Below are 24,288 nucleotides of genomic sequence, written 5' to 3' on the forward strand. Positions count from 1 at the left end.
CCGGGTGTCCGTGCTCCCGCGGCTCTCCACGTGTTCGCGCCAGCTGAGCCGTTTACATAACCTGTTTACATAAGCCGCACCTCCCGCCCGTATACGGGCCAGCGGGGGCTCCTGGTGGCCCATCCCCCGGGAGGCCGGTCGAGTACCGCGCCGCCTGGGTCTTGCCAAGGTCGACGGAGCAGCCGCAGCCAGGCGCACCGGGCACGCCGCGCCGGGGCCCAATCACAGGCGAGAGCACCCAGCCAACAAAAAATAGGCGCCAAATTCTGCGAGCCTCTGCGGCCGACCGTGCACCGCAACCTCCTGCCTCCTCGGCTTCGCTGCGTGAAGTGGAGCTGCGCGCAGTAGGCCCCTAATAAATACTGATTGGTTGATTGGATTGGTCGGTTTGATTGATTCATGGGTAGTGCCTGGGAACCGCCCGGCCTGGGTTGGAATCCACACCCGGCTTCCCCATAGCTCCTGGATTCTGGGTAGATCATTGTCCCATTCCGTGCCTCAGTTTTCTGTTCTGCAAAATGGGTGATTGGACCTTACCTTGCCAGTGTTGACAGCGCCACGTGAAATATATATAATTTATCGTTTAATGCGTATATTAAGAGTAGCAAAATATATATAAAGTGACTAATGGGATACAAGGCTGAAAGTGCTATTTTGTTCACTGCTTCGTACTCCAGTGCCTAGTAGATGCTCGTTATTTTTAACCTGAATCTGTATTTATTGAACGCCCTTAATGTGGTAGGCCCTGTTGTAAGTCGCTGGAGAAAGAGCAGTGTACGAAACAATCTCTACCTTAGTTGAGATTCTAGGCCTCTGGAGGAGACAAATGATATCGGTGATCTTGTGCAAGTTAAAACAGTAGTTGGAGGAATCAGTGTAGTTACGCAGTTAAAACCACAGGACAGGGCCTTAAAGTAAATGTTAGATGTTATTAACTAAACAATAGAATAATTTTTGACATGGGTAAGCATGATGGAGAAAGTGAGTGAAAGAGTACCTTGGGTTTGGGAATAGGCCACTTCTGACAGCGTAGTCATTGAAAGACTAATTTTGTGAGTGTGTTGGGGGGGGGAGTTCAAATTTACATGTTAAGTTGCAAGAATAGTAAAGAATTCTCATATACTTTTAGGGTCTCTTTTGCACTGTGGGTGGGAATCCAAACTGGTGCAGCCACTCCGGAAAACAGTATGGAGGTTCCTCAAAAAATTAAAAATAGAACTACCCAAGACCTAGCAATTGCACTACTAGGCATTTATCCAAGAGATGCATAGGTGTGCTGTTTTGAAGGGGCACATGCACACCAATGTTTATAGCAGCGCTATCAACCAATACCCAAAGCATGGAAAGAGCCCAAATGTCCATTGACAGATGAATGGATAAAGAAGGTGTGGTATATATATACAATGGAGTATTATTTGGCAATCAAAAAGAATGAAATCTTGCCATTTGCAATTACATGGATGGAACTAGAGGGTATTATGCTTAGCTAATTTCCCTTAGCGGGGAAAGTCAAACATCATATGACTTCACTCATATGAGGACTTTGAGATACAGAACAGATGAAAAGAGAAAGGAAGCAAAATAACATTAAAACCGGGAGGGGGGACAAAACGTAAGAGACTTAAATATAGAGAACAAACAGAGGGTCATTGGAGGGATTGTGGGGGGAGGGGAGTTGGGCTCAGTGGGTAAGGAGCATTAAGGAATTTACTCCTGAAGTCATTGTTGCACCATGTGCTAACGTGGATGTAAATTTAAAAATAAATAAATTATTAATTAAAAGAATAAAGATGAAAAAAAGAATCCTCATATATTTTTAACCAGAATAAATAACAAATTGTCATGTTTTGCTACTACATTTGCATTATCATATTCTTTCTTGTGTATCTGTGTATAATATACACGTATACTTTTTGCCGTAAATCATTTTTGAGTGGATTTCAGACATTATGCCTCCTGATCCCACATACTTCTGTAGTTATATTTCCTAAAAACATGGACATTTTCTTGCATAATCTCAGCATAATTATCAAAATCAGGAATTTTAACAATCGTATGACTCTTTTAATATTTAAATTTTGCTAATTGTCCCAGTAATGTAGCCATTGCCCAGGACCCAATTTAGGATCACAGGTTTCCTTTCGTTGTCCTCTCTTTTTAGTTTCCTTTACTCTGGAGAAGCAGTCAATTACTCAGCCTTTCTTTGTCTTTCATGACCTTGACATTTTTGAAGAGTACTGGGGAGTTATTTTGTAGATGTCCTTAATTTGTATTTGTCTGATACGTTCTCACGATTAGATTCCGATTATGCATTTTTGGCAGGAATGCCGCTGAAAGGAAGTTGTGTCCTGAGTGTATCACATCGGAAGGCACATGACATTCGATTGTCCCAATATTAGTGATATTAACTTTGATCATCTGGTTAAGGTGGCGTCTGCCAGGGTACTCCACTGAAAAGTTACTGTTTGTCCCTTGTAACTAATCAGTATTTTATGGGAAGATATTTTGAGATTATCCTGTTTTTCATCAGACTCACCCACTGGTTTTAGCATTCATTGATGATTCTTGCCTGAATCAATGATTACTGTAATGGTTGCAAAACGGTGATTGGGAGTCTTCTGTGTTGATTTGCACAGGCCGCCATAATAAAATTTTACAGATTGAATGACCTAACACGTTTATTTTCTCATAGATCTGGAGGCTAGAAGTCCAAGATCAAAGTGTTGGCAGGTTTAGTTTCTCCTGGCCTGAAAGTGGTTGCCGGCTGTCTGTGTCCCCACCAGGTCCTTCCTCTGCTCCGGTGTCTTTCCTCTTCTTTTAAGGACAACAAGTCATAATGGATTAGGGCCCCACCCTAATGACCTCATGTTAACTTATTCATCTTTTAAAATCTTTTTTTTTAAATGTTTAGTTTTGAAAGAGACAGAGAGACAGAGCATGAGCAGGGGGAGGGGCAGAGAGAGAGGGAGACCCAGAATCGGAAGCAGGCTCCAGGCTCTGAGCTGTCAGCACAGAGGCCGATGCTGGGCTCGAACTCACGAACTGTGAGATCATGACCTGAGCTGAAGTACGACCCTCAACGGATTGAGCCACCCAGGCTCCCCAACTCCTTCACCTTTTTAAAGACCTATCTCCAAATATGTTACATTCTACGGTACTGGGGCTTATGAATTCAACATATGAATTTAGGGTGCAGACCCGAAGCCAGCCATGCTAAAACTAGTGGTAAGGCATTTAAGGAAGAAGTATAGAAGCCAAAAGAAAGGAACAAGCTTGATATTCAACTTCAGCCAGTTGGTGAGTGTGTCAAGTAGTACAGCCACTTGGGGAAAAAAAGAGTTTGGCAGTGTCTTATGAAGTTAAATATAGATCTACCCTATGGCCCAGCAACTTCATGCCCAGGCATTTACCCAAGATACACGAAAGTTTATGTTCACAAGCACACTTTCATAAAAATGTTTAAAGTGGCTTTTGCCACGAGAGTCCCAAACTAGAAAACACTCTAATGTTCATCAATAAGTGAATAGAGAACCACACTGTGGTCTTCCTATACTATGAGGTACCACTTGGGGGTGGGGTGGGGGGTGAGGAGGAATGAAATATTGATTTAACAACATGCAGGCATTAAAATAATCACGCAGAATGAAAGTACATACTGCATGACTCTGTATACAGTTCTTGAAAATGCAAGCCAATATACGGTGATGGAAAGCAGATGAGTAGTTGGGGGTGGGGAGGGAGGTATGTGAGGAAACTTTTGGGGGCGATGAATATGTTCATTATCTTGAAATTATCTTGTGACAGTTTCAGGGGAGGGATATGTTAAAGCCACTTCAAATTGTACAGTGAATAAATGTAGTTTTTTACACATCAGTTTTATAGCTTTACCTAATTAAAGCCGTAAAAAAAAGAAAATGAATTGGGGCGCCTGGGTGGCTCAGTTGGTTGAGCGTCCGACTTTGGCTCAGGCCATGATCTCATGGTCTGTGGGTTTGAACCCCGATTCAGGCTCTGTGCTGACAGTTCGGAGCCTGGAGCCTGCTTCAGATTCTGTGTCTCCCCTCTCTCTCTGCCCCTCCCCTGCTTGTGCTGTCTCTCTCTGCCTCTCAAAACATTAGAAAAATGAGTTAAAAAGAGTACATGCTAGATGATTCCATTAATATACAGTCAAGCAACACTGATCTAGGGCAGCAGAAAACACATCGGTGGTTATCTTTTGGTGGGAGTTGGACTGCTGAGGGGCGCAAGGGAATTTTCTGGGTGATGGAATTTTATTATATGTAAATTATATGCCAATAAAGTTGGTTTCAAAGGTGAATTAACAAACCCAAATCCCACCTGGCCAAGAGCACCTGTATCCTTACTTAGCACTTCTAAGGACTGAAGGCTGCATGGTCCAAGGCAGGGCTGGCCTGGTGCCTGCCATACTGACCCCAGACACTGAACAAGTCCAGTGGAATCTTTCTCCAGCCAGTTTCCCAACTGAGCCTTTTCATTTTTTTAAGCTTGTTTATTTTTGAAAGAGAGGGGGAGGGGCAGAGAGCGAGGGAGACAGAGGATCTGAAGCCTAATGCAGGGCTCAAACTCATGAACCAGGGGATCATGACCTGGGCTGAAGTTGGCTGCTTAACAGACTGAGCCCCCCCCCCCCCCCCCCGGGGGGTTCCCGCCTCACCCCTAAGTCTTAAAAGAAAGATTGGATCTGAAGTTCTGGGAGAACCACAAAGAATATAAATCCTTTCGGTTTTTCATTTTCTTCTTTTTTTTTTAACATTTATTTTTTGAGAGACAGAGAAAGACAGAGCACTAGCAGGGAAGGGACAGAGAGAGAGAGACAGAATCTGAAACAGGCTTCAGGCTCTGAGCTCTCAGTACAGAGCCCGATCTGGTGCAGGGCTCGAACTCCCAAGCCGTGAAATCATGTATGACCTGAGCCGAAGTCCGAAGCTTAACTAACTGAGCCACCCAGGCGCCCCTAAGTCCTTCTGTGTACTGAGAAGGGCCAGGCTGCTTGAAACACTATTGACGGNGCTTTTCTTAAGTCACAGAAGGAACCCTAACTATTCTTTTTATCATAAAATAATAATACAAGGATTGGAACTAAGACCCCAGACTCTTCACTCTACCTTTCCTGGTCAGCCCTCCCCAGGGTAAGCATTGATGTGAAAATTAGGGCAAGCCTCCTTCTACGCCTTTCTCTGTCGCACACATGCCTGTCTCCATATCTCTGAAGCCTCGGCTGCTGCCAGACGCATGCCTGGAGCCCAATATTTCATGACAGAAGAAATGAAGGAAAAAGGGAGGGGGGGGCGCCTGGGTGGCTCAGTCGGTTGAGCGTCCGACTTCACCTCAGGTCATGACCTCACAGTTTGTGGGTTCGGGCCCCGCGTCGGGCTCTCAGCTGACAGCTCGGAGCCTAGAGCCTGGAGCCTGCTCCGGATTCTGTGTCTCCCTCTCTCTCTGACCCTCCCCTGCTCACGCTGCCTCTCTCTCTCTCTCAGAAATAAATAAATCATTAAAAAAAAGAGGAAGAAGAAGGAAAAAGGGAGGGCAGACATAGAAACTGAGACCCAAGGGAATTATGTGGTTCCATATAACGTTTCTCCTACACAGGACACTAAAGCAGGTAAAGGGATAGCAAGGGACAGAGCAGGTGCCGTTAGGATGGTGGTTTGGGAAAACCTCTCTAAGGAGGTGACCGTCGAGCAGAGACCTGCTAGAGTCCGCCAAATGCACATCTACTGGAAGAGCATTTGTGTCCAAGGGAAGAGCAGGTGCAAAGGAGGCCAGCGTGGCTGCAGCGCTCGGGAATGGGCAGGAGAAGGGGGGAAATGGGGACAGAGAGATCTGGGAGGCGGGTTGTGAGGTAGGGATTCGTGGGCCATATGAGGACTTGGGATTCCTCGAGCCTTTGGATATACGGAACCCCACGGAAAGCAAAGGAGCCGGAGAGCTGAGGCTCACACGGATTGTTACTCAGAGAACTGCCTGGAGGGAGGAGGCTGAGTGGTGATGCTCCGGGCCCATCCCCCAGAATTTCAGGGGGAGGAGAATGCCCCACGGGCGGGGCCGCCCTAGGGTGCTCCCTGGGAAAGTGGAGAGCCCTGGCCCAGGAGGGGAGGGTTGGGTGGAGTGGAGGGGCGTGGAGGGAATGGTGGGGAGTGGGGAGAGCTGGCTCCGATGGGCTAGGAGGGAAGGAGTGGAGGAAAGAGGAAGGAGGGGAGGGCCAGGCAGCAGAGGCAGAGAATGGTGTGAAATGGTGGTTGTAGTAGGGGGAGATGAGGATGGGAGGGATTAAAAGAGGAAAGGCTCCTACAGGGGTGTAGGAGGGGAGTTCACTTCGGAGGGCTATGGAGGTGCTGACAGACGGAGGCTCAGGCTCGAGGTGGGTGCCTCAAAGGTTGGCCTGTTCTGAGCAGGGCACCCCCTGAAGACCTGGGGGAGGCTTTGCAGTGGGCTTGCACTCCCCTCCCTTGATGGAACTGGTTTTACTGGGCTCCAGGAGGGCTATCTGCAAGAAAAGCAGGGCTCGTGGCGCCTGGGCGGCTCCGTCAGTTAAGCCTGGGCTCTCGATTTCGGCTCAGGTCACGATTTCATAGTTCTTGAGTTCAAGCCCCACTTCGGGTTCTGTGCTGAGAAAAGCACAAAGCCTGCTTGGATTCTCTCTCTCCCCCTCTGCCCCTCCCAGCTTGCGCTCTCTCCATCTCAAAAATAAATATTGAAGAAAGAAAGAAAGAAAGAAAGAAAGAAAGAAAGAAAGAAAGAAAGAAAGAAAGAAAGAAAGAAAGAAAGAAAGAAAAGAAAGAAAAGAAAGAAAAGCTGGAGCTAGTTATCTGCCCAGCTATATGGGAGGGACGGTTTGTTCCCATTTTGTGGATGGGAAGATTGGGCCCTGGAAGTTGTTCCATCACAAACAGGTGCAGTAGCTGGGATCGGAACCCCAGTGGCCTTGGGTTTGTGGGTATCCAAGCTCTTAACCATTGTACTGATGTTCTCAGGCTTGTGCGCTCGTCGGCATCCCTTGGAGGCAGAGGGCTGGTCAAAAAAACCAGATTGCTGGACTCCAGCCCCAGAGTGGTGGCTCATCAGTAAGTCTTGAGTCGGGCTTGATAATCTGCATGTCTAGCTAGGTCCCAGGTGATGCTGTGACTGTTGCTGGTCCACGGACCACACCTGAAGAACCACAGGATTACACTACGCTGCCCCTAGACTGAGCACAGAGCCGAGACAATTATAAAGGACTGGAATCCTGGCAAAGAATTTGGAGACGGATTGGAGCTATTATAGAAAAAACTAAGCAAATAAGACACACAGCGATTATTAAAGCCAAGAAAACAAAAGCGATTTATAAGAAAAACATTGTAATCATCATAAACATCAACACTTAGCTGGAAATAATCTTACACTGTCATTATAATGTAAAAACAGCACATTGATTTAACCAAAACTTATGACACAATTATTTGGGGTAAAATTGGAGAGGGTGTGTGTGTGTGTGTGTGTGTGTGTGCGCGCGTGCGTGCGTGTAGAGAGAAAGAGAGGAGAGAGAGAGAGAGGAAAATGAAATTCTTTTTTTCCGTAGCTGCGGATGAATAGAAAAGGCCTAGAATTAAAAGATCTTAGAAAGGACGCCATAATCAGGTTTGAAGAGATAACTGCAGAATGAGTTCAAGGCTGAGACGTGGGGGAGGTACAGAGGATTCTTCTAATAAGCCTTGGAGGGGGCGTCTAGTTTGTAGTAGTAAACCCACTCTAAACAGTATATATATTTCTTACTTGGATTAAAATCGAAATTAAAGATAAATTTTAAAAAATTTTTAAAAAAAGAAATTAAAAAAAAAAAGCGGGCATGAGATTTAGCTACCACTGGAGCACCCTGGCCGCTTGGTGGCGCTGTTCAGCTTCCGGCTGTGACGTCCACCCTTTGTCCTGGTATTACCTAAAAGCCTCAGAAGAGCTACAAGTAAGTTAGGTACTCAAATCACACCCGGGGGACACTGCGGCCAGAGACATCACATCTCCAGTGAGACTCAACAAAGAGGGCTTCCGGTCTCTTTAAGGAGGGTCTGAGTCACAGAAGATAAAGATGGGAGCAGACACAGGCACCCTGTTTCCCAAACTTAATAGATTGTTGTAATTTCGAATGTTCTTCCTACTGGCCACAGAAAAGGCTCAGAAATTCCAACCTTTTCTCCTCTCCCATCTGAGAATAGCATAAAAATTCTTTGTCAGGCTTTGTAGCCGCAGAACATTGGTTGCTAGGTTCTTAGGAGTTGTTTATGATTTTTGGAAAGATAAGTGAATATAACACTGAAGTCCCTGATTCTGGTTAACTGCTGGGACATTTCAAATAAATGGTTGGGGGAACCTGGTTGAAACATACACAGCCGCAAGGCAACAAAGTACACTCGTTGATCAAAGTGTAAAGGATACAGCCATAGGGAGAGGCAATCTGATAACTCATTGTTTATTAATCTAGTTAAAAATTCATACACTTGGATCCAGCAATCCCATTTCTAGAACTTATCCTATAGAAATACCGACCCAAGGATGGAGCAATATATATGCAGTGAGGATTTTTACTGTGGTTGTTTGTAATGGTAAAATATTAGAAATTCTCAGGTGGCAGAGACAAGGGATTACTTATGTGCGCATTTGAATATCATGTAGGCATCAGGAAGAAGGAATTGGCTGTGTATGCACGATCACAGAACAAGTGTTCACAATATGTTACATTTAAAAAAGCAAATGTGAACTAGGATCTATAGTGTGGCTTCACATTTTGTTTAAATATATGTACGTACTTAGTCACTAACCTTCGCTGAGTTGTTTCTTTGCATTTGTTGCTATCCTAAGTGCTCTATTTAGATTTATTCCAATAAGCCTATAGGTTAGATTTCATTATCTTCATTTTCCATAGAAACTGGGGCACAGGGAGGTTATGGGACTTTCTCAAGTCCAAGCCACTAGAAAGGTGGAGCTTGATTTTAAACCCAGACATATCTGATTCCAAAGCTTAAACCGCTACATGATTCAGCCTTGGTACTTACATGTTAGATTAGGGATACATAAACGAAACGTTCAGATAAATAATACTCTAGATGCCAAGAAGAATTCTCTGCAGGCAGTCCTTCTACTCTCAACATTTTGTATGATTTGAACTTTTAATGCGTGCCTTTTTGGGATTAATTTTTAAGTACTTTTTATATAGATCTGAAGAAACATTACAATTCAGTGAAAAATAATGTGCACTGCTGTAGACTGTACCTCATTGCTCATTTGCTCAGCAACTATTGATTAAGCTCCTACTGTTTGCCATTTGGGGGCTCAGATGAATAAAACTCAGTTCCTGCTGTGAAAGAACTCACTGCGGGAACATAAATATCCAGTCTACAGTGTTGTTACTGTTGTTTTTAATGGAGGTGTAATTGACACACAACATATTAGTTTCAGGTGTACAACATAAGGGTTCACTGTGTGTATTATGAAACGATCACCATAGTAAGTCTCATTAACATCTATCACCATGCATGGTTACACAATTATTTTTCTTGTGATAAGAATTTTTTAAAAATAATTGTTTTAAGTGTACTTATTTATTTGGAGAGAGAGAGAGAGGAGGGGAGGAGAGAGAGAATCCCAAGCGAGCTCCGCCCTGTCAGTGAGGAGGAGAAGCCCGACGCAGGGCTCAAACTCACGAACCACGAGATCATAACCTGAGCTGAAATCAAGAGTGTGTCACTTAACCAACTGAGCCACTCAGGCACCCCTGTGATAACTTGTAAGATTTCCTTTCTTACCGACTTTCAAATATGCAACAGAGTACATTCACTATAGTCACCATGCTATATATTACATCTCCATGTTACTTTATAACTTCAAATTTGTACCTTTGACCCTCTTTACCCATTTTACCTACCCCCTTCCGCAAGCCACCACTAATTTGTTCTCTGTATCTGTGAGCTTGGGTTGTGGGAGTGTTTTGTTTTTGTGTTTGTTTGTTTTATTTCTTTTTGTGGGGACTGCATATAAGTGAGATTAGACAGTATTTGTCTTTCTCTGTCTGGCTTATTTCACTTCGCATAACGCCTCAAAGTCCATCCACGTTGTCACCAATGGCAATATGTATCACGTTTTCATTACTAGCTTGTCCACTGATGGACACTTAGGTTGCTTCTATCTTGTGGCTGTTGTAAATAATGCTGCCATGAATCCAGGGGCGCACATATCTTTTCTGGTTAGTGTTTCCATTTTCTTCAGAATAACACACAGAAAGGGAATTGCTGGATCCTATGGTAGGTCTACATTGAATTTTTTAAGGAATCTTTGTACTCTTTTCCTGCGTGGTTGCACCAATTCCAGTCTACAGCTCTGCCCAGCTCTGCTACACTGTAGTTTTACTGTAGGTTTTAGTTGGCCAGTGAGGGGTGAGGCTGCACCCTACGTTATCAGCCTCAAAGCGTTATCTGCCTCAACTAATGGGAGCCAGGTGCTGTGCTGGGTCCCGAACATTACACACTGCCTTTCTTTCTCTGTAGAGCTCATTCTTGGTTCAGCTAACGCTTAAAAAATTTTTTAAATTTATTTTTGACACAGAGAGAGAGAGCACACGCGAGCATGAGATAGGAAGGGGCAGAGAGAGAGGGAGACACAGAATCTGAAGCAGGCTCCAGGCTCTGAGCTGTCAGCACACGGCCCGACGCGGGGCTTGAACTAACGAACTGTGAGATCATGATCTGAGCCAAAGTCAGACACTTAACCAACAGAGCCACCCAGGCACCCCGGTTCAGCCAACATTTATTGGACACTAGGCCCTATGGGTGAGTTGGTGATCCTGATGAGCAAGATAAGTTCCCTGCCAATAAGATGTCACTGCATTGTGAAGAATACTGCCACATTCATCAATACGGTTCTCCATTGGTGACTGTAATGGTAATTAACATTTAAGAAACACTTACCAGGTACCGGTTCAAACACTTACATGTACTGATATGCTGGATTTTTTTTTTTAATATTTTTATTTATTTCTAGGAGAGAGAGAGACAGCATGAGCAGGGAAGGGTCAGAGAGAGAGGGAGTCACAGACTGAAACAGGCTCCAGGCTCCGAGCTGGCAGTCAGCACAGAGCCCGACGCGGGGCTCGAACCCACAAACCGCGAGATCATGACCTGAGCGAAAGTCGGACGCTTAACCGACTAAGCCACCCAGGCGCCCCGATATGCTGAATTTTTAACCATGGGGGATACAATTATGATCTCTAGTTCACAGATGAGGCACAGAGACGTTAGGCAACTTGCCCAAGATCACACAGCTAGGAAGTAGCCCAGGGAATTTCAGTCCAGGTAAGTGCTTCGAGGAGCATAACCAAAGATCCCAGCTGGTGGTGAAACGTTCATAATACAAATAGTATTGATAACCATAATAGTACTTGTTGCAGATCACATACAGCTATGTTGAGTTTTAAGTGCTTGCACATACTTATCTCAGTATTTGGTAGTTGTAAATATAAAGCAACCCTCCCATTTTTCACAATGGGATGACTGCAAAAAAGAAAGTATTTGGGGGGCCAACCTGAATATATAAATTCTTTTTTTACTTTATTTATTTATTTTGAGAGAGAGAGAGAGAGAGAGAGAGAGAGCAACTGAGCCCATGTGCATGAGTGGGGGAGGGGCAGAAAGAGAAGGAGAGAGACTATCCAAGCAGGCTCTGTGCTGTCAGCACAGATCCCAACATGGGGCTTGATCCCATGAACTGCACAATCATGACCTGAGCTTAAATCAGAAGGCGGATGCTCAACCCACTGAACCACCCAGGTGCCCCTTGAATACATCAATTCTTTAGGCTGTAGATGAAATAATCAAATGTCCACGTGTGATATTAATTTATTATTTTAGATATGCACATACTTTTAAGATTATTAATATGTTATTTAACTAATGTTTAAATATATTATAAATTAAGAAATAATGTGTTAATTGAGGCATTGGGCTTTTTTTCACTATCACATTTTACAAAATGATTTTTTTAACATAATTTATTGTCAAGTTGGCTAACATACAGTATATACAGTGTGCTCTTGGTTTTGGGGGTAGATTCCCATGATTCATTGCTTACATATAACACCCAGTGCTCATCCCAACAAGTGCCCTCCTCAGTGACCATCACCCATTTTCCCGTCTCCCCAACCCCCATCAATCCTCAGTTTGTTTTCTGTATTCAAGAGTCTCCTATGGCTTGCCTCCCTCCTTCTCTATTTGAAACTATTTCTCCCCCTTCTCTTCCCACATGGTCTTCTGCTAAGTTTCTCAAGTCCCACATATGAGGATAAACATATGGTATGTCTTTGACTGACTTATTTCACTTAGCATAATACCCTCCAGTTCCATCCATGTTGCTGCAAATGACAAGATTCTTTCTCATTGCCAAGTAGTATTCCGCAGTATGTATAAACCACATCTTCTTGATCCACTCATCAGTTGACAGACACGTAGTCTCTTTCCATAATTTGGCTATTGTTGAATGCACTGCTATAAACATTGGGGTACATGTGCCCCTATGCATCAATACTCCTGTATCCTTTGGGTAAATTCCTAGTAGTGCTGTTGCTGGGTCGTAGGGGAGTTCTATTGTTAATTTTTTGAGGAACCACCACACTGTTTTCCAGAGCGGCTGCACCAGTTTGCATTCCCACCAACAGTGCAAAGGGGTGCCCATTTCTCCACATCTTCGCCAGCATCTGTTGTTTCCTGAGTCGTTAATTTTAGCCACTCTGACCGGTGTGAGTTGGTATCTCAGTGTGGTTTTACTTTGTACTTCTCTGATGATGAGCGACGTTGAGCATCTTTTCATGTGTCTGCTGACCATTTGGATGTCTTCTTTGGAAAAGTGTCTGTTCACGTCTTCTGCCCATTTCTTCACTGGATTATTTGTTTTTTGGGGTATTGGGGTTTGTAAGTTCTTTATAGATTTTGGATGCTAACCCTTTATTATCCCATATGTCATTTGCAAATATCTTCTCCCATTCCATCAGTTGCCTTTTAGTTTTGTTGATTGTTTCCTTTGCAGTGCAGAAGCTTTTTATCTTGATGAGGTCCCAATAGTTCATTTCTGCTTTTAATTCCTTTGCCTTTGGGGACGTGTCAAGCAAGAAATTGCTGCGGCTGAGGTCAAAGATGCTGTTGCCTGTTTTCTCCTTTAGGGTTTGATGGTTTCCTGTCTCACATTTAGGTCTTCCATCCATTTTGAGGTTATTTTTGTGTATGGTATAAGAAAGTGCTCCAGTTTCATTCTTCTGCATGTTGCTGTCTAGGGAACATGTAACATTCTGTGAGCCTTTGTAAGATCCTAAATATAAGGCAGCTCTCACTTTATGCTGTGGGGTAATATTTTAGGGAGAAACATCCTGCCTTATCTCTAAGTATACACCACATGTTAACCTTAACATTCTCCCAGCACCATTTGCTAAAGAGACCGTCTTTTTTCCATTGGATGCTCTTTCCTGCTTTGTCAAAGACTAGTTGGCCATACATTTGTGGGTCCAATTCTGGGTTCTCTATTCTGTTCCATTGGTCTATGTGTCTGTTTTTGTGCCAATACCATACTGTCTTGATGACTACAGCTACAAAATGATTTTATTCCATCTCTTTCTGTGCATCTTATATTTCAGAATCTTTGTTACAGCTGGGGATGGTTTCTGAATTGCCCAGCTTGCTTCCTGGATCACATAAATTTCTCTCCTATTTAATTTGAGTGTGATGCAGCACTTTTTGAGCCTTTATTGATTTTCTTGCCAAAAGATTTTAATCTCAAAGCCCTGATTCACCTAATCTTAGGACACTGTTTTCTGTTTGTCCTATTGGTTTCTATTTTCAATCACAGTATCTTAAGATTTACTTTATCGCTTTTAAAGTCGTCTTTATGAGGCTTACTTCATTACAGGGGGTATGAGGCCAACTCACAGTAAAATGACCATGTTTATATCAAAAATTGTTCGTTTAAAATTTTTTTAAATAGGGGCGCCTGGGTGGCTTAGTCGGTTAAGCGTCCGACTTCGGCTTAGGTCATGATCTCGCGGTTCGTGGGTTGGAGCCCTGCGTCGGGCTCTGTGCTGACTGCCAGCTCAGAGCCTGGAGCCTGTTTCAGTCTGTGACTCCCTCTCTCTCTGACTCTCCCCTGCTCACGCTGTCTCTCTCTCTCNGTGACTTCCATCAACGGGTCTTCCCCGAAGAATGCTTTGTTGTTTCAAAGCAAGTAATTGAGAGTCTAGGGAACAGGTAGCATTCTGTGAGACTCCGTAAGATCCTAAATATAAGGGAGTTCTCACTTTTGGCTGTGGGGTAAGTTTTTAGGAGAAATACCCTGCCTTATCTCTAAGTGTACACCACATGTTAACCTCATCTATTAAATGTGGTGAACGTCTCTGGGCAAATCTGTGATGTCACTATCCTCACACAGCACATGCATAAATTGAGACTCAGAAGGTAAGGTGATGTACCCAAGGTACCTAGCAGATGGCAGAGCCAGGATACAATGCAAATCCAAGTCTGTCTGGTCCTCTCGCCCCCACCTCTCCCATGAAAGCCCTTGGAAAGTTTCTACACCAACTTCCTGATTTAGATTGCTGGCCCTGGTAAGTCTGCAGGGCTGTGTTGACAGAATGCTAACGCTGATTAATTTATTATTCTTTTATTGCCTTCTGCTTGTATAGCTGTGTGCAGTATTTCATAAAGAGAATGGCAGAGCAATTTGCAACTATAAAACCCAGATGCTTAATTTTAATTTCTGGGTTTCTGTTTCAAATCCATTGCAGAATAAGCCAGGTTATTTACACTATAAATAAATGCTCCACCATCTATGCCTAAAGATCCCCGGAAGCTGCTCCTAGGTCCTGAAGTGGTATATTTTACTTACCTTTGTTTTGCTCTCGGAAAACAACCCTTTCAGGTGTGAAGTGGGAAGTCAGTGGTGCCTTTCTTGGAGATCCCCGACAGGTGTGCGCTGGAGCGGGTCTTCCAGGCCCCTGAGAGCTGATCGTGTACATTTCTTCCTAGCTCTGCTTGATGACGTCGCATTGGCAGCTTGAAATTAGCCACGGTGGGAGAAGTTACCCCATGGGAACTGGCAAACCCTACAAATCAATGCTCCTTCCACCGCCCCCGCCCCCATCTTCCCGCAATTCCCCCAAATGAGTGAACATCCTTGTGCCTTGGGAATAGTAAGAGTCCTTCCCTTCTAGGTTATTCTGAAGACATCGATAAAGCATGTAAAGCTTATGGCATTGTTTGTATGTTTATTTATTTAAATAAATAATGTATACTGAGGGTTGAAAAAAAGACCAGACCAAAAAATGTTACAGTGAAAAGTAAGTTTCTTTCCCAACCTAGACCTCCACTCCGATTCCTGTCCTGACCAGGCAACCTGTTTCTCCAGATCTTTCCAGAGATATGTAAACATATATATATGTATGTATATGTGTATATATATGTATGTATATGTATACATGTGTGTACATATAGATGTGATCTTTTCTTCTTTCCACACGTATATTTTTTAAATGGCGGCATATCATGACAGTATTTTGCCTCTTATCGTGTGTGTGTGTGTATCTCCCTCTCTCCTCTCTCTCTCTCTATATATATATGAGATATACATATATATATTGAGAGATACACATACATATATCTGTATTATTTATCCATCATCATCATCATCATCATCACCATCATCAATCTCTGATAGGTAAACTGGCTCATATAGACCTAACTTATTATTTTGAAGGGCTGGCCATTATTCCATTTGTGAATGCACCGTGGTTTATTTAACCAGCCCTCTCTGGATGACATCTAGGTCGTATCCCACCTCTTGCCAGAACAAACCACGAGCATTGAATCTGTCTTTTGCACATAAACGTGAATGTATCTATAGGCTTATTTGCTGGAAATGTAGCTCTCAGGTCAAAGGGTATGGGTATTTTCCATTCTGGTTTGATTGTCAAATTGCCTTTCGGTGGGAATGCCATTTTACTCTCGAAAACCACAGTTTCACGAGTCCATGAGTCCCCACAGCCTTGGGACATTGGCCAACTTTTTGATCTGTGCCATCTGACAGTCGTTGGCACCCCAGGTAGGTAAATGACCCTCATGAGTATTATTGGTGAAGAAACCCAGGTCCAGGGAGGGAAGGCACGTGATTACCCTCACCCCAACCAGGCTCCTTCACTCAATGCCCAGAACTGGTGGGTCCAGGTTCATACAGATGCCGTCAGCCCTGCCAGGAAGTAGAGAATGACCTTTGAGCACTGGCGTTCTGTGAACTCTGCTTTGCAGGCTCTTTCTCATTCCCAGTTTTTCTCGAGTGAAATTTCTCAGGAACACTCAGGATCAAGAGGGTGAGAAGTTTTAGTGCTCCAGGAGGCTTCGGTACAGCTCGTTCTCTATCCCTGAACAGAATCAGCTTTCTGAAATACAGATCTTGTCATCTCATTCTTCTCTTTAAACCTTTCTGTGACCCCACATTTCTGAGTTCCTGTATCATTGGCACCAGCAGCCCCTGGGAGCTGATTAGCGACGTGCCTTTGTGGGCCCTACCAGGGAAGACTTGTGGAATCAGACACTCTGGAGGTGGGGCTCGGCATTGGGGCTTCAACAGGCCGTCCGGTGATGCCGATGGGTGTGCTCCAGTTTGGGTACCACCAACTTACAGAATGAAGTGGCCCTTCTTCACCGTATGCCCCCAACCCATCTTTCATTTTCCTCCCTGCAACTTCTAAACACACTTCGCTACTGGCTTCTCAAACCTCCCTGTGCTTTCTCCCCTCTGTGCTTGGGGTGGAGACCTGCAGGTGTTCCCCAATCTCTGTAGAGCAATGGAAGCTCTCATTTTCTTTCTTTTAAAAATTTTTTTAAACATTTCTTTATTATTGAGAAACAAAGGGAGACAGAGCATGAGCAGGGGAGGAGCAGAGAGGAGGGGAGACACAGAATCTGAAGCAGGCTCCAGGCTCTGAACTGTCAGTGCAGAGCCTGATGCGGGGATCAAACCCACAAACTGTGAGATCATGACCTGAGCTGAAGCTGGACGCTTAACTGACTGAGCCGCCCAGGTGCCCCTGGAAGCTCCCATTTTGAAATTGCATTTCCCAGCCTCCCTCGCAACTGTGCTCTGGCCAGCAGGTTGTGAGCAGAAGTGAAGTACGACTTCCTACTCGTGTCCTCGGAAGGAAAGAACTTGTCTTCCCTTCCTCTTGCCCATTTCCATGGCTGGAATACATGCAAACAAATGAGGACCGGGCCTCGGGTGTGATGGAGCGTCTGGAGGGAAGGGGCCTGGCCCTCTGATGCTGTGGAATCACCACAGAGGCTGTAGACCATTTAAGCCCGGACTGTGATAAAAGAAAGAAACTTCCATTGTATGTAACCCACTGTTACTTGTGGTCTGTGTGAACATAACTTCCCTAACACACTGCCTTCAGGTGATCCTCCATCCACCTGGCAACAGCCTGCTCCTTCCTTTTAAGGACAAAATCAAATGTGCCTCCTTTCCCTGCTCCTAGGAGAGATGACTTCTGTCTCCGCTTCAGAGCCCTTGTTGCCTCATTGGAGCAGAAGCTCCTGCTGGGGGTGGGGGGAGGGGCGTGGGCTTTGTCACGGGGGAACATTCCACAGGTCTGACTCAGTGTCTAACACAGAGTGGATTCTAACAAAGATTTTCCCGTGGCGACTCTCTAAGTCAGCTTCTGCGTTTTTCTGTGCTCCCTGTTCAAGCGTGCTCCGGTGAATTCTCTGGATGAGAAATGAGAACCAATCTGTCCTCTGGAGTGGTGGTTAGAACGGGTTTTGTCTTCCCAGAGTGGCTGTGGACCAAGTGGTGGACAGACTGACCACCAGTGGGTGCTTTGGGGGTGACCTAGGGAGTGAGGTGTGGGAGGAGAATAGAGCGGGAGAAAAAGAATTCATTACGTCTCTGCCCAACCCGCAAAGCTCCCAGCTCCCCATGTCTATTCCGAATGGTGTGGAGAGGCCTCAAGGTCAAGACTTGTGAGAAATTGTGACACAGCGAGACCTTTCTCAAAAGGCCACTCAGTTCTTGCAAACGCATGTTTCATGCCCCAGGAGCCTCTTGGCTTCTCAGAACAATGTTTGTTCTTTGGGACCAAGCTACACCAGAACACTCTGACCTTTATTCTGACTCAGAACTAAAAAGTCTAAAGCACACATTGTCAGTCAGATTGGTGATCTCTCTCTGTGTCTTTCTCTCTCTCTCTCTCTCCAAGGGCTGACAGGCTGTTAATATTCCATTTGGTTCATCAAATATTTATTGGGTATCATCTTTTTGCCAGGCACTGTATAAGATGCTTGGAATACCAAGACGAAAAAGATGATCTCCCTGTCCTCACTCACTTAAGTATGGGCACAGATGTGGGAAAGAATGATCACAATAACACAAGGATTTCCAAAGTGTGGCCCCAGGATAACTGCGGGGCCCCCAAGACCCTTTGAGGGGATCCATGAGGCCAAAACTATTTTCATAATAACACTAAGATGCTGTATGCCCTTTTCACTCTTAATTTTTCATGTGTGCAAAATAGAATTTTCCAAAGGCTGCGTAAAGTGTGCTATCACAACATATTATAATGCAGAAGCAGACAGGAGAATCAGTTGTCTGTGAAGCAGACATTAAAGAGAATTTGTGAATTTGTAAAACAGAGTCACTCATACGATTTTTCAAAAAATATGCTTGGGTTTCGTGAAAAGTGGTTTGTCTCCATTAACACAAAATGGGCTTATTATTGTTTTAACGATCAGTTAGGGGCACCTGGGTGGTTCCGTCGGTTAAGCGTCTGACTTCCGCTCAGGTCATGGTCTCACGGTTTGTGAGTTCGAGCCCCACATCAGGCTCTGTGCTGACAGTGTGGAGCCTGGCGCCCACTTCAAGTTCAGTGTCTCCCTCTCTCTCTCTGCTCCTCTCCTGCCCCACTCACTCTCTGTCTCTCTCCCTCTCTCAAAAATAAATAAACATTTTAAAAATTAAGCTTAAAGATAAGCTAAAAAATAAATTCCTAAAAAAAAAAATCTCCATTTTAGTTTCTAATATAGTAAATGTCAATTAATATTGACTCACGTCAACAAAATCCCTTTCACGGTCAATATATGTTTTTAAACTTTCACTTTGAGATCATTGTAGGTTCACATGGGGCTGTGAGAAGGTACAGAGAGAGCCTGAGGGCTCTTCACCCAGTTTCCCCCGATGGTTAACATCCTGTATAAGACTGACAGTGATACAATCCAACTCCCTGATCAGGATTCCATCAGTTTTATGAGTGTGTGCACTTAATTCTATGCCACTTTATCTCATGCAGAGATTTGTGTGACCAAAAGCACAGTCAGGATGTAGAACAATTCCATCATAGGCATCTCTTCTAACTACCCTATTGGACACACAGCCCCTCCTTCCCTCTCCCCTCCCTGACCCCTGTTCAACCTCTCTATAATCCTGTCATTTCAAGGATGTTCTGTAAGTGGAATTACGGTATTACGCACCCTTTTGAGATTGGCTTTTTCACTCAGCATAATTCCATTGAGATCCACCCAAGGGATCAATGGTGCACCCTTGCACTGTGGCTGTGTGACCATGGTGTGGAGACACCACGGTTTGGCCTCATTCCCCTGTGGAAGGACATTTGGATGGTTTGTGACTTCTGGCTATTGCAGATAAAGTTGCTATGAACATTCACGTACAGGGTTTGGAGTGAACAGAAGCTTTTACTTCTCTGGGGCAAATGCCTCCCGGGACAATTGCTGGATAGTAGATCAAGCCTGTTTAGTTTTGTAAGAAGTCACCACACTTTGCTGAGTGGCTGCACCATTCGACATTCCTACCAGCGATTTATGAGGGATCTACTTTCTCTGCATCTCCACCCACATTTGGTGTTATCACTATGCTTTATCTTAGCCATTCTGGTTGTATAGCGATCATTTCATTGTGATTTGAATTGCCATTTCCTGATAGCTGATGATGTTGACAAGATTTTTTTATGTGTTTACCTGCCATCTGTATATCCTTTTCAGTGCAGTGTCTGTTCATGTTCTTCGCCCATTTTCTTTTTTTTTTCTCACATCAGATGGGTAATGTGCCTGCGTCGTAACAAGGTTTAAGGGTGGCACATGTCACACAATGGCGTGAACACCCAATCATCATGCTTATGAACTACAAAAGGATCTCTTCGCCCATTTTCTAATCGCACTGTTTGTGCTCATTCTTGAGTGTGGAGAGTTCTTTATGTATTCTTGATACTAGTCCTTTGCCAGTTACGTGGTTTGCAAATATTTTCTCCCAGTGCTTTTGTCCTCTTTATAGGGCCCTTCTGAGAGCAGAAGGTTTTCATTTTGCATGCTCCAATTTATTATTATTATTATTTTAATGAATCATGCTTTTTCTAAGAACTTTTCACCCAGCCCTGGGTCACAAGTATTTCTTTTAAGGTTTTTTTCCCCCCTAAGTTGTTTTTTTTCTCCTAAAAGTGTTACATTTTACATCTAATCCTTTTTTGATGAAAAATTTTGAGTTAATTTGTGTATAAACTGTGAGGTTTAGTTCAAGGTTCATTTGCCTCCGAATGTCAATAATTTCTAAGGGATCCTGAGACCAAGGATTTCAGAACTTCGATAATAAGGCATATGAGGTACCCAAGACAGGTATGTGCAAAATGCTCTGGGAGGGTAACTTTGAGCAAGGCAGCTCTTTTTTTTACATTTATTTATTTTTTTATTTTTGAGAAACAGAGTGAGACAGAGAGTGAGCAGGAGCGGGGAGGGGCAGAGAGAGGAGACACAGAATCTGAAGCAGGCTCCAGGCTCTGAGCTGTCAGCACAGAGCCTGATGTGGGGCTCGAACCCATGAACTGTGAGATCATGACCTGAGCCAAAGTCAGACACTTAACCAACTGAGCCACCCAAGCACCCCCCCCTTTTTTTTAATGATTATGTTTATTTTTGAGAGAGAGAGAGAGCGAGCAGGAAGAGGGTGGTACAGAGAGAGAAACAGAGGATCCAAAGCTGGGTCTGCACTGACAGCAGCAAGATGGATGCGGGGCTCAAACTCATGAACCATGACATCACAATCTGAGCCCAAGTCAGATGCTCAACCAACTGAGATACCCAGGTGCTCCAGCAAGGCAGTTCTTGAAGACTTCCCAGAGGAGGTGAAATTTGGTTCTGCTTTGGAGGTTGAATAGGATTTTACCAAGCAGGGGAGAAACCTTGTTTTCTTTTCTGTCTTCCGTAGCCAGCGATTTTCTCAGTGATAAGGAAAACAAAGCCAAAGACCCTTGGGGTCAGGCAGGCCTTAGTTGAAATCCTTAACTAGCTAAGTTACTTACTTCTCCTAAGCCTCAATTTTCTTATCTGTAAAATGGGGAGGGGGATAATTCTTTCTTTTCAAGGAAACTGTAAGGATTAAATACATAGGGAAACTGGAAAGCATGCAGCATGACACGTGGAAGGCACTCAGTGGTTTATTTTCTCTGTTGCATGATTTCCTTGACATTTTATCCATGTTATGAAGTTAGACCCTTCCTTTGTTGTTCAGCCTATACTCAATTTCTTTTTTATATTTTAATTTATTATTATTATTGTCAGTTTTTAAGAGGGAATGTGAGCATGAGTCAGGGAAGGGGCAGAGAGAGAGGGAGAGACCATCTTAAACAGGCTCCATGCCTGGCATGGAGCCCAACATGGGGCTCAAGCTCCCAAGCCGTGAGATCATGACCTGAGCCGAAATCAAGAGTCAGGCCCTTGACTGACTGAGCCACCCAGGCACCCCAGCCTATACTTGCTTTCATTCTTTTTTCCCCTATATTGCTCGAGGTGAGTGGTTCTCAAACTTTATGCACCAGCTATCACAAAGCCGATACGGGAGATTTAGTCATGGAGGGCTTTAAAACACACACTGCAGAGCTTCTGAGTCAGGAGGTCTGGGGTAGGACCCGGGAACATGCATTTCTAGCAAGCTTTCAGGTGCTGCTGGTGCTGCTGGTCTGTGGTCGCACTCAGAACCACTGGCACAGATATTCCCAGTAATTGTCTCAATCGATTGTTGTAGAAGGAATCAAAATATTCACATTCTGCAGGTAAATAGGGTTTCAAGGAAATGATTTGCTGTGTTTGGTTTTCTTTTCTTTTTTCTTTTTTTAAAATTTTAAATCTTTATTTTTGAGAGAGCGAGCGAGCAGGGGAGGAGCAGAGAGAGAGGGAGACACAGAATCTGAAACAGACTCTAGGCTCTGAGCTGTCAGCACAGAGCCCAACATGGGGCTTGAACTGATGGACTGTGAGACCATGACCCGAGCTGAAGTTGGACGCTTAACCAACTGAGCCACCCAGGTGCCCCTGGTTTTCAAAATCCATAGAAACCTCAATGGGGAGAGTTCCGCTTTTAAGAGGGCTAAGCTTCGTTTTGCTTTTCCTTGCAGTAAAAACCACATAACAGTACATGCAACGTCTTTACCATTTGTGAGGGTACAGTTCAGTACTGTTAAGTATATTCAAGGGTGGTGGAGTTTTCTTTCTTTCTTGTTCTCTGCTCATTAAATCCACTTCAGACAATAAGGAGAACAAGCAAACACGCTCTCCATCTTCAATGAGATCGGGAGACATCTCTAAGCATGAAACACAATAGGAAGACAGTAATGGGCTGGGAATGGCAGATTTGGCAGAGTGGAGGAGACTCAACCATCCTGCCGAAGGAGGAACGTATATAAAGGAACAGCCAATTCACCCCAGAATCCTGGAAGGCTCTAGAATCATGAGAGAACAAGTACTGCAGGAAGTGGAGGTAAATCAGGTTGCCAAAACCAAGAGGACAGACTGAAATTCTTTGTCCCGGGGCCCTTGGACCCCATGTCATCAGGTGCTTCTCTCCCCAGAGGATGCCAGGTGGTTTAATCTCTGGAGAATTTTAACCAGAGAGGTTCCAGATTTCGTGACTGCAGTGCCAGCATACGGGAAGAGAGGGGGGTGCTGCATTTAGACATAGGGCTTGACTAAAAAAGGGCTCCAGGATATTTGCATAGAGGCTCATTAAGTAACATCCCGGAGCAGTGGCTTGGAGAAACCCACCTGCTGTGACGAAAAGACCTGCAATCGTAACATTTGGGGCTTCTCGTGAAGTCTGGCTAGGCACTGGACACAGTGAACCACATCGCTTGTCAAACGGTCTCCAAGCTTCTGAAGCTTTCAGTGGCCTTTTACTCGCCTCCCTTTGAAATAAAGTTTATTTAGTCGCTATGGTTCCAGTGAATGAGAGGAAGAAAACAATTTTGCAAGGGCAATGCTTTGCTGCAGTTCCCACGTTGGCCTTCTCTGGGGGCTGTTTGGGCATCTGCTACAGACGGGGTGACTTAAGGAAATGATCCTTAACCTGGGATGCCTGTTGCCCTTGAAAAGGGTGCCAGTTTCTGCGTCCGTGTGCTTTTGGGCTCACAACTGGGCTAGAACGCATCCGGGGCGAGTCTGAGATGTGAGAAGAAGAGATGAGCCACTTGTCGACTGGATTTCTTAGCTCTCACCCCTTGCTTGTTTCATAAGTGTATCTTGCCTTCTCACACCTCTGGGCTCTGCATACACACATACTTTGTCTGCAGAGCACCTGTTCCTTGTCAATAGAGTTAATTTCTGCCCCTCCCTCCAGACTCATCTGAAATACTGGGTTTCCAGGAGGTCGTCCCTGAGCCCCAACCTCCCGTCTGGATTGGGTGACCCTCTTGGTTCTTCCCCAGACCTCAGTATACCTTCCTCACCTCCTTTAGAGGAACACATCTGCTGCCTCTGGATGCAGAAGCCCAGGCTAGCTGGAGAGCCAAGTAATAATATCCCAGCAGCACCTACTTGCCTGGTCTCAAGATAAAGTGCTCTTTAACTGGGTAGAGAGCTGGACTGGGTGCTTGGGAGTAAATCAGCTCAGGCCTTTGAATTATACTTCAAAGCTCAGCAGAAGGCAGAGTGAGCGGACTGGAAAAAGAAAAAGGGAAAGACAGGGCAATCACTAAAACTCATTTTGCCTCTGTCCTGAGGTTACCTACTAGGGCTGGGTTTACTGAGGCTCTTCTGAATACTGTGAACTTGAACCTGAACTTGGTACAGGGAATGTGAGATCAGGGCAATACCTGAACCCTCTGGCTCAGCACCAGATACTAATATCTACCAGGAGAAGAGTGTGAAGTGTCTCAGTTGGTCCAGCCCTAACCTACATCATGTGTTGAATAGAATTATTATTTCGAAGCCACTCTGC

At 44.5% G+C, this 24,288-nt stretch overlaps 1 protein-coding gene and 1 non-coding gene across 3 annotated transcripts in view; both read right to left on the reverse strand.

The window, feature by feature from the left end:
• The window catches only part of STK35 (serine/threonine kinase 35), a 40,169-nt gene extending 40,046 nt beyond the window's left edge, over positions 1-123 (reverse strand). For both annotated transcript variants that reach the window (XM_077766988.1, XM_077766989.1), the window contains exon 1: positions 1-123. This exon is cut by the window's left edge and continues 159 nt beyond it. In XM_077766988.1, coding sequence (XP_077623114.1) covers positions 1-123 — 123 coding nt within the window.
• Positions 124-20,116: 19,993 nt separating this feature from the next.
• On the reverse strand, positions 20,117-20,220 carry LOC144233962 (small nucleolar RNA U13). The gene has a single exon (XR_013335812.1). It is a non-coding gene; the product is annotated as a small nucleolar RNA U13 (small nucleolar RNA).
• Positions 20,221-24,288: the final 4,068 nt, after the last annotated feature.

Source organism: Crocuta crocuta, unplaced genomic scaffold, assembly GCF_008692635.1.
Source record: "Crocuta crocuta isolate KB4526 unplaced genomic scaffold, BGI_CrCroc_1.0 scaffold15, whole genome shotgun sequence".
Taxonomy (NCBI): Eukaryota; Metazoa; Chordata; class Mammalia; order Carnivora; family Hyaenidae; genus Crocuta; species Crocuta crocuta.